This window comes from Morone saxatilis, unplaced genomic scaffold (assembly GCF_004916995.1).
Source record: "Morone saxatilis isolate NCDOM2014 unplaced genomic scaffold, NCSU_SB_2.0 Contig23, whole genome shotgun sequence".
Taxonomy (NCBI): Eukaryota; Metazoa; Chordata; class Actinopteri; family Moronidae; genus Morone; species Morone saxatilis.
The window spans coordinates 14883261-14895977 of record NW_023339796.1 but is presented as its reverse complement, the minus strand read 5'-3'; the positions used below and the strand labels follow the sequence as shown (position 1 = coordinate 14895977).

At 43.0% G+C, this 12717-nt stretch overlaps 1 protein-coding gene across 1 annotated transcript in view; it reads left to right on the top strand.

Moving 5' to 3' along the window:
- Positions 1-12438, top strand: part of LOC118334653 (semaphorin-6B-like) — a 29936-nt gene extending 17498 nt beyond the window's left edge. The window contains exons 6-17 of the mRNA XM_035670662.1: positions 967-1065; positions 1149-1239; positions 1496-1615; positions 2237-2325; positions 2408-2625; positions 2706-2837; positions 3138-3287; positions 3380-3556; positions 4516-4656; positions 5456-5533; positions 6922-6983; positions 8402-12438. Of these exons, the coding sequence (XP_035526555.1) occupies positions 967-1065; positions 1149-1239; positions 1496-1615; positions 2237-2325; positions 2408-2625; positions 2706-2837; positions 3138-3287; positions 3380-3556; positions 4516-4656; positions 5456-5533; positions 6922-6983; positions 8402-9387 (2343 nt within the window). The 3' untranslated portion in view covers positions 9388-12438. The remainder of the gene's footprint in view (positions 1-966; positions 1066-1148; positions 1240-1495; positions 1616-2236; positions 2326-2407; positions 2626-2705; positions 2838-3137; positions 3288-3379; positions 3557-4515; positions 4657-5455; positions 5534-6921; positions 6984-8401) is intronic.
- Positions 12439-12717: the final 279 nt, after the last annotated feature.

Below are 12717 nucleotides of genomic sequence, written 5' to 3'. Positions count from 1 at the left end.
TATATATATATATATACATAACTGTGGAAAATGTGACAGTAGAACAGATACTAGAACAGTCCTAATACTTTACAGTCTCATAGCATATATAGGTAAGTGTGCAGCATCACCTAGGTAAAGCTATTACAGTCCAAAAATAGAATTTTTTCCCGCAGACATTTTGAAATGTCATAGCATAGAAAGCACAGGTGGATGTTTTAACGTAATAACGATGGCCCTGTTCCATTCAGGTGTGCCAGTGGGCCAGCAGTACCTACTGAACTGAAGTGAAACATCTGAATATAATGCATTCATTATTAATGTTGTTGAAGGAATAATTTTTTGGAAATACACTAATTTCTTGCTGTATATGACCAATATATGATCAGGAGGAAAATTCCACATTTGAATGGCAAAATTGTTTTGCCTGCTAGTTTCATTTGAACAGAAATAATCCCTGCGCAGTTCAAACACAGCCTGTGATACAGATTGTGTCAAACAATAAAATTACGTTATTCTATGCAAAATATTCCTCCAACAAAACATGAGTTCACTTAGTCACTTAGTCACACATACAGCAAGCAAGTCAAGATGCACTGAACAAATCATCAACCTACACAGGTTTATTATTTTATACTTCGTGTCATCAGACACTGTTGTACGATCACAAAGGAAGAGAGGAGCTGACCTGTGTCATCCAGTTTCAGATTCAGCGGTAGCAGCTTTAGTTATCATCTTAATCAACAGCCTCCACTTTGAAGACAGCTGTAAAGTCCCCGTCCTATTGTTCTTCCCGATAGAGTGTGTCTGAGGGTGTTATTTCCTCTAAGGATTGTTTTAAGCTGCATTTTTCATACTTCACGCTGGCAGTCTTCCCACTCTGACTGGTAGTTTCAGGCTTAGCTTTGGTTCAAAACTGCCTTTTTTACATTACCCTACACTTGTGATTTTCTCCTCCTTTTAAATAATTTCTTTTTTTTTCTACAGGGCGAGTGCCGTAATTTCATCAAGGTCTTACTCAGCCAACATGGTGGCCTGTTTGTATGTGGAACAAACGCCTTCAACCCGCTGTGTGCCAACTACACTGTTAGTGTCCATCTATCCGTCAGTCTGGTCATTCTCTGTGTATCCGCCAGTTTATTTATCTATATATTTTTTTCCTGTTGCAGAGAGACACTCTAGAAATGGTGGGAGAGCCTGTCAGTGGGATGGCACGTTGCCCATATGATCCACGGCATGCCAATGTGGCTTTATTTGCAGGTAGTATTTTGTGTTTGCACACTAAAGATGAAAAATTCAGGGTTTCTAGCAGACATCAGACTCAGTTTTCAGCTCCAGGCACTGAAACATCTGTGCCCTTGTGTTTACCTTTACAAATGATTTATAGTCAGACCTCTCGGTGCATTGCTTGTTTGGTTTTAATCTTCCTGACCTTGTGCTATCTCTCCATCTGTATCTTCCTCTTCTTCCTAATCTCCTCATTTTCTCTTTCTGTGCATCTCTCTCTCACTTTCAGATGGAAGTCTCTTTACCGGCACTGTGACAGACTTCCTGGCCATCGACGCAGTGATCTATCGTAGCCTCGGCGACAGCCCCGCCCTCCGCACAGTCAAACACGACTCCAAATGGTTCAGAGGTACTTTTAGAAACAGACGCATAAATGACCCTTCAGAGCCAGACACCTTCAATAGACAGTCAGGAAGCAAATAAAAGAAACCATCGCCATTATCTTCAGTAGTTCACTAAAAGGAAATTAAATGGACAAGGCTGTCTTTTCATGAGTGGCTTATGAGGTGAGTGAGATGATTTTGGGGTGCCAAATAATAAGCTACATTGAGGGAAACCAAACATGATTAGGCCTACATTTAATAGCTTCATTATAACTGGAACAGGCTCAGACAGAGTGATGTACTGAGGTTAGTTAGACTCTACAGATTCAGGACTTTAACGAGACTGAATCCTTTTTTTCATGGAGAAAAAACACAAGCCGGGGCAGGTCAAAGCTGGAACAGTGCTGGATGAATAAATGATCAATAATGTGAATCCTCTTGTCTATGATGATAAATTAAACAGGACATGAATACTAAATGAGCGAGGCCGGTGGACAGCAGTCGTCCATGTGGATGTGACTGTTATTACAGCGTCATGTCAGGGACTGTGGAGCATTACGTTTGACCCCAGGCCCTGCACCGCCACTGTTCTGTATGTGCGAGTGTGTGTTTGTTTGTCTGACAGTTTTTCTCTTATTAATTTTCAGAACCCTACTTTGTGAGCTCCATGGAGTGGGGGCCTCATATTTATTTCTTCTTCAGAGAGATGGCCATGGAGTTTCATCATCTAGAGAAGGTCTTTCTTTCTTTCTCCCTCTCTCTTCTTCTTTTATTCTATTATCCCTCCATTTTGCTGAACCTTGCTCTTTTTATTCCAGGTGATGGTGTCCCGCGTGGCTCGTGTGTGCAAGGCGGACCTGGGTGGCTCTCAGCGTGTCCTCGAGAAACAGTGGACCACATTTCTGAAGGCACGGCTCAACTGTTCCGTCCCAGGAGATTCACACTTTTACTTCAACCTCTTACACGCCACGAGTGGCATCATCCACATGCAGGGACGAGACGTCATCCTGGGTCTCTTCTCCACACCTCCAAACAGGTACAGAGATGCAACACAACATGCACACAGAGAAGCAAACATTATTTTGTTCTCATCAACTGTCTTCTTTTCTCTGCTAGCATACCTGGCTCTGCGGTGTGTGTGTTTGACATGCAGCAGCTGGCTCATGTGTTCGAGGGCCGGTTTAAAGAGCAGAAATCCCCAGAGTCTATTTGGACTCCTGTACCGGATGAGGCAGTGCCTAAACCGAGGTATTGTTATGCAAAGTGTATGTGAGCAGAACTTGGGCAGAATGCTGCAGTGCTGCTGTCCTGAGCATCTGTTTCACATATAGTCCACTTACTCCCTCTCGCTATAAGCTCCAACTGTCAGTCATACAGCAACTTCACTACTATTCAGCAAATATTCTAAAACAGCCTCCAGCAGCCACAAAGAGAAGTCCTCTGGCTCTTTTCCTCTTGCTCTCTCTGGACTAAACTATGTCTCTCTTTACTATCTATCTGTTCTTCAGTGCTCACTTTTTCTGGTTCTCTTTCTTTCTCCGTCTGCAGACCCGGGGGATGTGCAGTGCAGGGATCCAGATTTAGCTCCTCCACCACGCTGCCAGATGAGGTGCTGAACTTTGTGAAGACCCACCCGCTGATGGATGAGACCGTTCCACTATTGGGGCACAGACCCTGGGTGGTCAAGACTATGGGACGGTACACATACTGACTCAGTTGTTTGATAGCACCCATGCAGATTTACATTAAAAAAAAAACATGTATTCACTATCTATCTATAATCTATCTAGCTACCAGCTGACAGCCATGGTGGTGGACACAGAAGCCGGTCCCCATAAGAACCGTACAGTCTTGTTTCTGGGTTCGACGCGAGGAACCATCCTCAAGTTTCTAATGGTTCCCAGTGGAGATTCTGTCTCCCACAGCAGTGTGTTTCTAGAGGAGGTGGAAGGATTCAACCCAGAGAAGTAAGTAGGAGCCAAGACTTATTAGTCCTTAATCTCCAGTAAATTATACATTATGGCATTTTGCTCCAGGTAGAGTAGGTCCCATGTTGCCTGCCTCCATTTGAGAACTGGAGAGCAGCAGTGCTTTTTTCAATTACACTTATTTTAAATATTTTATTTTAACATTGAAGTGCAGAGCTTACTCAGTTATTTATTTGACCTACCTTATCTATTCTAGGTATATTTGCATTTATATTTAAAGACTGTGATTTCATTGTTGCAATTTATGATTATTTTTATTGTCACTTAATGTGACAATTATTCACTTAATTATTCTAATAATAACCATTTAGTCTGGGCTACCAGGGGGGTAGCTCAGCTGGTAGAGCTTGCGCCCCATGTACTAAGGCTAATTCCTTGCTGCAGCAACCACGGGCTCGAGTCCGACCTGTGGACCTTTGTTACGTGTCATCCATCATCTTGAGCTGTTCTGATTGATTAACCAACTAAAAATTTCAGCTCTATTTGAGTTATTGATGAAATAAGCATATTGTTTGTTTTTTAATCGATCATAACTTATACAAACTGTTCATGTTTTAATGTCATCCAACAAGCAGCTCAGATTTAATTCTTATGTTAGTTTGTGTGTTACTGTAAAAAACCTGACCATCAAAAAATTGTGGCAGAAAAATAGGGGTTTTGGCTTCCTCCACTGGCAGCTAACACAAAAGAGAGTTTATTTCCTCTCACCATACAGCTTTGGAGTCTGCTCAGGCCTAGATAAAACCCTACTCTGCTGATGTTGTGACCAGTCGTACGAGGGTTAGGGCACTGGGTTGTCTGTGTTAAAGTACCAACAGATGAGGCCTTTGACCCCGTCACAGACTGATGCGAGGCCAAAAAGAGTACATTGACCTCCCTCTGCTGGCTCCTTACCCTCTGCCTCCTGTCTTCACACTTGTGTGTCTCGCTGTCTCCAGGTGTGGCGAGGACTCTCCTCAGGCTCGTCAGCTCTTGTCTCTGTCGTTGGACCGGACGAGCCACACTCTGCTGCTGGCCTTCCCCTCCTGTCTGGTCCGAGTGCCCACATCTCGCTGCCACCTGCACTCACGCTGCATGAAGTAAGCGACACACATTGTTTTTGTCTTGGAGAGTATTTTCCTTCCCCTCAGTGTTTCTTCTTTCTGATAATTAGGTCAGTTTGAATGTAGTTGTGGCTATTAGCCAAGGTACTGCTTACTGGCCAAGTTTTGATTCGTCTCTGCTTTCTCCCTGTTACTTTAGTCATCCCCATAACATTTGCAGTTCTGTTTTTGTTTCGGTCAGCATTTGGTAGATGGCATATGTGCTCGTTAAACCACAGCTATCTTGTTTGGTTTAGCATATATTTTTAAATAAAAAGAGTATCCTCTTGGGAAATTGTATTCAACTTGACGCAACATCGTGATTCATTATGAATACCAAGAAGGCATTGGTTTATTACCGCACATATGGGGAAGATCAGAAGCAGAACTCCGCACTGTGAACAGGAGTTCCACAGCAGCCATATATCACACTTGGGTACAGGAAGCTGAGAACAAGTAGCAACTTGATACAATATGTGTGACTGCTGTATGAAAATGAATACAAGATGAGGATTTAGCATTTCACAGGTCCTCCGCATATTACATTTCAAAACACACCACAGATAAATCTCGAGTCCATAGGGGCATACAGTATTTCTGATTTTACATAACTTGTTACTTTATTAACCAACTAGAAAGTAAGCTACATAAATTCCCTGCTAAATCCATAGTTGTTCCGTAATTTGATAGGTAACTTTCTCTAAGTTTCCTAGAGAGAGTTTTACTGCTAAAATGGCCAAAATGGTGGCTGTAAGAATCAGGTCAGCATTTTATATTTTCATTGGTGTGTGTGCAGGAGTTGTCTAGCCTCCAGGGACCCATACTGTGGCTGGACCAGAGGCAGCACCTGCTCCTTCCTGAGACCAGGCACACGGTGAGGACAACACACACACATACACACCAGCATGTGAACAGTTTCCTATCTCTGCCGACCTGCTGTCTGCAGACTCAGGATGAGTTGCTGTGTGTGGCGAGAGTTTTATTTGGCCTAAGTTGCAACATTATGATGTACTTGGACAAGGTCTGGCAACTAAGCTAATGTCTAATTCATATTTCACTTAATAATGTAAAATAAGGAGAATAAATGCTATGAGCATGTTCTTGTAGTTTGGGAGACGTGGATTTAACCCCTGTGTCTGCACAGACTTTAATTTATTCCACAATTGCCCCTCAAGGTGATGTATGAACATGTAAGACGACAAAAGACACAGACGGTACAGAAATAAAGTGGACAGTGACACATTGCATAGTAGTTAAAAATTAAACTGTTGGGGCAGTGGTGGCCTAAAGGTTAGAGAAGTGAGCTTGTCATTAGAAAGGTTGCTGGTTCAATCCCCTGGACCGTCAGGATAAATTTGGGTGGGGAAAGTGGAAAACAGCACTTGCCCCTCTCTTGAGTAAGGCCATTAACCCTAACCACTCTGGTGGAGCTGCTCAGTGACTGTGGTTGTACTGTGAATGTAAATCCACTACTCACCGTACCTATGAAACTATATAAATGAGTTAATTAAAGCTGGTAAATAAAGGGCTGTTTTTAAATATATTAGATTAAATCGTTATGAATACATAAAAGTTCATATAATTTTTTGTTTTTGTATTAATTTTGTGTATTACATGTATTGCATTTTGTAAGCTAATTAAGCCAGAAACGTTAAGTGGGTGCATTTAATGTAGCTTAATTTCCAGTACTAAATACATATTAACTGATAATTTCAAAAGAATTACTATTATTATTACTATTATTATCCTTTATAATTTCACATTCCCATAAACAATATTAAGTATTAATATCAGCAATTACTGTAATACTGTATTAAAGTCAAACATTGTACGTGGTATCACAATTCCTACTTATAGCTCCATCACCACCTGTATGGCTGACCCTGACCTCCGACCTCCCTGATGGGTGGCAAGCAAAAAGAGAAAATCAATAATGAGATCAATAGCGTATCCCATTACACTGGATGACACGTCAGTACATGCCATATCAATTAATTGATTATTATGAACAAATTCCCTCGTTCATGTCAAATATTCTGTGCAAATATGAGCATGTTCATATAAAAAGTCAATTGTTATCATTTATGAGTTATTTTCAACCAGGTATGTTTTTTCTGTTAGACATTCATTACATATTACTATGAGAGATCCTGTAACTGTATACCGGTAAAATGAGTTAGGGACACAATAACATACTTCCTGCTGTGTGCTGTTTGTATATGAAGAGAAATACTGAAGCCTCTGATCTCTGTGTGACTGCAGGCTACCTTTTCAACAAGATGTGGAATATGGAAACACCACCTCCCATCTAGGAGACTGTGATGGTAGGTTGCAGCACTATGACATGGATGCTTGTGGCTGTGTATGGTGGACTGAGGGCAGGCTCCGCCTAGTGGCTCATTCCCTCATTACACCTGTCTACTTGTCATCGAACATTTTGTTCCGAAAAAAGAAAACCCTCTGATATTACCAAGTGAGGGAATATTTGCAACAATTTCTGTAATTTAGCACATTGTAATTATCCGGGGTGTAATGTGATTTCCTCCCCAGCTCAGCAAGATCAATTCAACCTTGATATTAGCAACTGAATGTTTTGGTGTTCTTTGTCAGAGCTGAATCAGGTGGGAGTGGAACTGGGATTTTGGTTTCAGCCTCACTTCCTACAGGTCAAAACGCTCCCAGTGTGAGACAGTTTAATTAGGGAGGATGTGAGACATAGACAATACCACAAGACTGCACGATAGGAAGTGTAACATCCTCCTGCTTACAAGGCTTTGTTCTCTCAAAGCTAAACATCTGAGAGAGGAATGACCGAGTGTAGCCAGTGAGCAATCTAGAAATAACTTAGCATAAAATACTGATGTCACTTCTGTTGAGAGGCTCAGATGTCACTGCAGCACTGCAGCCAGAGAGGACCTCTTTGAACCTTGCTCTGAAATTCACAAAGTCAATGGAAACCCCCCAAAAAAGTAATTTCCTTTCCAGCAGATTCTTTCTGAACTGTTCCTCCTGTTTTAGGCCAGTTTCAAAGTCATAAAATCCATTTGGCTAGGTCTGAATTCCCAAAAGACGACAGAAAAAGAAACACATTCCAAGCCCTCATCGCACTAAAATGTTTTAAACTGATATATGGGCTTCTAGTTTTTATCCTGCTCTCTGAAACCGATAGCATTAGAAGTCAGTGATGCCAGGCTACAGACACTGACAGACTCCAAGCCGTGAAAGCGCAGCAGAGGCCCGAGCCAGAGACAGGCATGTGCTGCTGTGTCTGCAGATGGGAGTGATTAGAGCTGGGTGGAAACACTGAGGTAATGGTATGCTGCGAGGAGAGACTCTCTTACCAGGCTGCAGGATGGAAAGTGTGAGGAGAGGAGAAAAGGAGAGTCAGCTGCTGTGGTCTGAGCTGTGCTGATGACAAGTGCAGGCCTCTCTAAACCCGGAGCCTGTGGAGCCTCAAGGCCAGACTGGAGAGGAGCTCTTTTTAAAGATAATCATCGCAGAAAGTAATCGTATAATGCTCAACACGACAATCACCACTTATGAGTGTTATTGTAGTTATTGATTTATTATGATACATTATGTCTTGTAAGGGGGAAAGCGCTAAGTAGCAGTAGCAGAATAGCACTATATGTAATAATAATCATAATTTTAAACTGCACCCTGTGGACAGACGTTGAGAGAGGATGTCCATTGTACTGTTCCACTAAATGTCATCTTCATAATTGTGTCTCTTAATCTTCAGGAATTCTGCAGCAGAGTTTGCTGATTGAACCGGAGAGCTTGGTCTCCCTCAACCTGCTTGTGGCATCTGCGGTTTCTGCCTTCACCATCGGGGCGGCGCTCTCCGGCCTCGCCGTCTGCTGGATCATGGCCCACAAGCCTGCCAACCGTCGTCACGGCAACACCTCCCAATCCTCCATCCAGCGGCGCGAAAGAGGCCTGCTGAGTAATGGCGGAGGAATGGGGGGCTCCGTGCTCAGCGTGACGCGGCAGGGAGGTGGCGAGCGCCCCTGCTCTCAGGGTGGGGAAACCCTGTTTGTCATGCCCAACGGCTGGGTGAAGTCCGGAGAGCTCGACCCCGGTTTCCTGCCAACGCCCGAGCACACACCCCAGCAGAAACGCAGAGGTCTACGACTGTCTGACTCCAACTCTGGAGGGTGGGACACCAGCCAGACGTACCTCGGGGGTGGCTCTGTGGGTCTGGGTTCGCCCTGCCGCATGCCCCCCTCCGTCTACCTGACCACCAGACTCTTCCAGCAGGGGGGAGGCGGGAGACACAATGGTGAGGGCCGGGGGAATGACACACCACGCCAGCACTATGTCTGCCTGAGCAAGCAAGAAAAGGGAATAAAGGGGACGCCCAAAGCCCCTCTCAGGAAGTCTGCAGGAGAATATGTATACCCCATGACACCCCAGGACTCGCCCGAGCGCCGGAGGGTGGTCTCAGCACCCAGCGCCCCCATGGAGTATGGCGAGCCGCTGCCTTTGCGCTGGCCAGCCCCGGAAGGATACATCCTCAGCAGTCATGGCATGGTCCCCGTCCCTCTGCCTCCACCCTCCATGCCTGCTCCCAGTGGCCAGGCTTACGTGTCCCAGCAACACACCCCGGGGCTGACCAGGGCTCTGCTGAGAGGGGCCCTGGAGCGAGGAGAGCTGGGCGAGCTGGTGGATCTCAGCCAGCTGATGAGTAAGAAGAACTGCAGTGACAGGACTCAGGCTGGCCAGTGACTTTTGAGGAAATGAAGATGACGGGAGCTTTTCCATGTCCTGAGCTCTCTGTTTTGTTTACATACAGATCTCTCTTTTCTCTTCCCCCACTCATTCTATCCATCCCTCTTTCTCCCTTGCCCTCTCTTTTTCCCTACATCTTTATTTGTCATTCAGCCCCTTGGATCTCTTCTGTCAGTCTCTCAGGCAACCCCCACTTTCACCCCCATGATGAGTCTCTCATTATGACTGGCTGCTGGGTCTGCCACTCATATCCTGGCTCACACTAATTGGTCAGATGGACTGAGGTTGTTGCTGTGTCTGCATTGCAGAGTCTCTCCTGCTACTCGGCGGCAGCAGGAAGAGGGAGGAGAAAGGATGGAGGGGAAAGACAGAAAGAAGAGAAAGAAAGAAAGGAGAATGGGGGGCTGCGAGGTTATGGACAGAGACAAAGATGGACATGGCACTTAGAGGATGCCTTCTCTGTGCAGATTAACTGAGGCTGCAGTGTCAGTCAAATACTGCTGCAGGACTGGGGTGCCTTTTCCCTCTTGGATAACATTAACAAGACTGCCACCCATCTGTTCTCCACTCTATTACCTGTTGGTCTGATTGCCAACTAGGCACTTGAAGTGAAATTGCAAATTCTGAACATCGTAAAAGTATCTGAAGCTGGAAGTGACTCATCAGACAAGTCATTCCGACTGTAAACACAAATCTAATGGATGACGAGGAAACACGAAATCCTTCTTCTCTTTCTCTCTCTTCCTCTTTGCTGCACACATACAGTAGATGCATACATGTTTTTGTACAGGTGATGGAGGGTATTTAGTATTCTACGTGTACGAGAAGCACGATGTGTGTGCCAAATGCCTCTAACCTGTCTCATAGGGATATAGGACCATAACTCACATCTTTGGAGAGCAGAGTGCAGGACTGAAATGTCAGCACTATTTCTGCCAACCGCATGCTCTGTGTAATGACGGCATTCCAGCCGTCCATTGCTCTATTCGTTTGCCTCCTTACACTCCATGTACTCTTTAATGACCAATAATTCCATGTGGACGTCTGGGGAGATTGCACCAGAGCACTAGACTGACACTGCGGGACAGAAAGAAAGGAAGGAAGAAAGAGAGGTGTTTTAGAGAATTTAAAGTAAATGCACTGCAATATATGAACACCTTGTCCTTCACTGTCACCTTAGGGGTTTTTACACACACACACATTCATTAATGCTGCATTATAGAACACAATCTGGTTTTATTGGGCAAAATTTCCCCTTAAGCCCACAGTGGGTCAAGGTCCCACAGATGTGATACAGAACAAAGTGACAGTTACAGTGGTGATGATTGAAACCCCTGGCTTAACTCAGAGCCAATAGGGCTAATGGAAATGTTTCCAGCAGGCAAATGGGACTATATATTCAGCCCATGAAAGTGTCCAGTGCCACGAAATGGTCGACGTTTATATCAACACAACATGGTTTAAGTGTGTTAGTGAGGAGGTTGAAGTCATAAAAACAGAGACAAGATAAAGAAGACAGAAGCAAAAAGCAAGTAGGACTTGATGAAATGAGGTGCACCAACAACAACAACAACTGTGGAAACCAGTGAGAGTTTGCTATAACTGACCAGATGACTTGATTTTCACTCTCAGTCGCAGTCAGTGGGTGACAAATGAATGCTGGCTTGTGCTGACCTCGCAGTGAGCAGCAATATATGGTTTATCTGTACATAGTAAACTTAATTTAGATAAAAATGATAATGTAAGACAAACAGTAACTCCAAAAAAATGATATCAGGCACTAGCTTGCAAACAAAAATAAACATTTATCACATCGTTATAACTATTAATGTATGAAAATCTGTTTTTATATAAGTTTCTTATCAACCTGCTCCAAGATTAAAATCACCAAGACACTAAATATTACCAGTGTCCTTTTTTCTTTTTTTTTTACATGTGTGCCAAAACCAAGTTATGAATGATTTACTGATGCCTAATTACCGAAGCAAAAAAAATGGAGAGAAAACTTGTTTTAAAGTGCCATGAAGACCATTTCAGTCTGCAGTGCACCTTGTGTACTGTGGTGTTGGAGACTTCCCTTATTGCAGTATACTTGTGATATGTATGCCTTTGACCTTACATGCTGAATGTTTTATTTTTTTATTTAGATGTCGGCTTGTACTGTTGAAATAATTTTTTTCAGCTCCTAACAGTGTTTGAGGGTCTGTTTATAAACTACTTTGACACAACATGCCATACTTATATACTGTAAATATGTAAGAATGAATACAGACACTTTGTCATGCCCTTTATGATTATACTGTAATGTAGTTACTGATACCATGATATGAACTGTGTTTATTTCAGGATAGCCGATATGTAATAATAATGATTTATAAGTAGTTCATAAGCAAACCTTCAAATGGACTGAAATGCTGTGAGGGGACACTGTGTATCTCATTTTGTGTAACATCTGTACTGATTCTGGACTCTTTTTGTCTTGTTCTGCAGTCTTGTGATCATCTGTCTCTCATTGCCAACCAACTGCCATACTGGAGGATCTTGAAAATACTTGTCAACATCCTGAGTGAATGAATGTACTCATTCTTTGTTTTGTTGTTTATAGTCATTATACTGTGCAGTAATAAAGAAAAGCACAAAAACTTTTCTTTTTTCTTTTCTTTTTTTTTATTGCATTTTCAGAAGGAGCTGTTCTGTATCATTTGTGAATAGTGTAAATAATCATCCCGAAGGTATAGTGTATCAGTTTGGTTTTGGGGGGATCATTCATGCTCTTCTGAGACAGGACTGTGTTTGAAGTGTGAGGTTTTTTTTTTTATTATTCTTTTTCTTTTTCTCGGTGACAATGCTGTGAATAAGATGTATGTACAGTATTTACGTGACTTTGGATGACTGCTGAGTTCAGCTGTCTCCTGTTATTAGAGTAGAGTCGCAGGCCTGATCTCAGCCAGAACTGAGCCTTCTCATTTGACTGATGCCTGCTGAGTTTTTGCAGTTGCTAAGATACTGCTGTTATAATATCCATCAATCTTTGGAGTACTGCTATTAAATGGCATTATATAATTGACTGCTAATGTTGTCGTGTGTGGTTCTGAATGCACTCATTGAAATAAATGCATATCATTATACACGTGCCCACACGTATACACACATTTACGAATGCAACTCTATTGCTTCACGGCAATATGTGTAATGTGTTTATCATTATTGCAGTTTGTTTTCTGTAAATTAGACACATTTGTCATCAGATTGTCAGTTGGAAACTTCACAACAGGCAGCTACAGAGCAGACAGACAGTGGAAAATCTTTCAAGCATTTACTTTACTT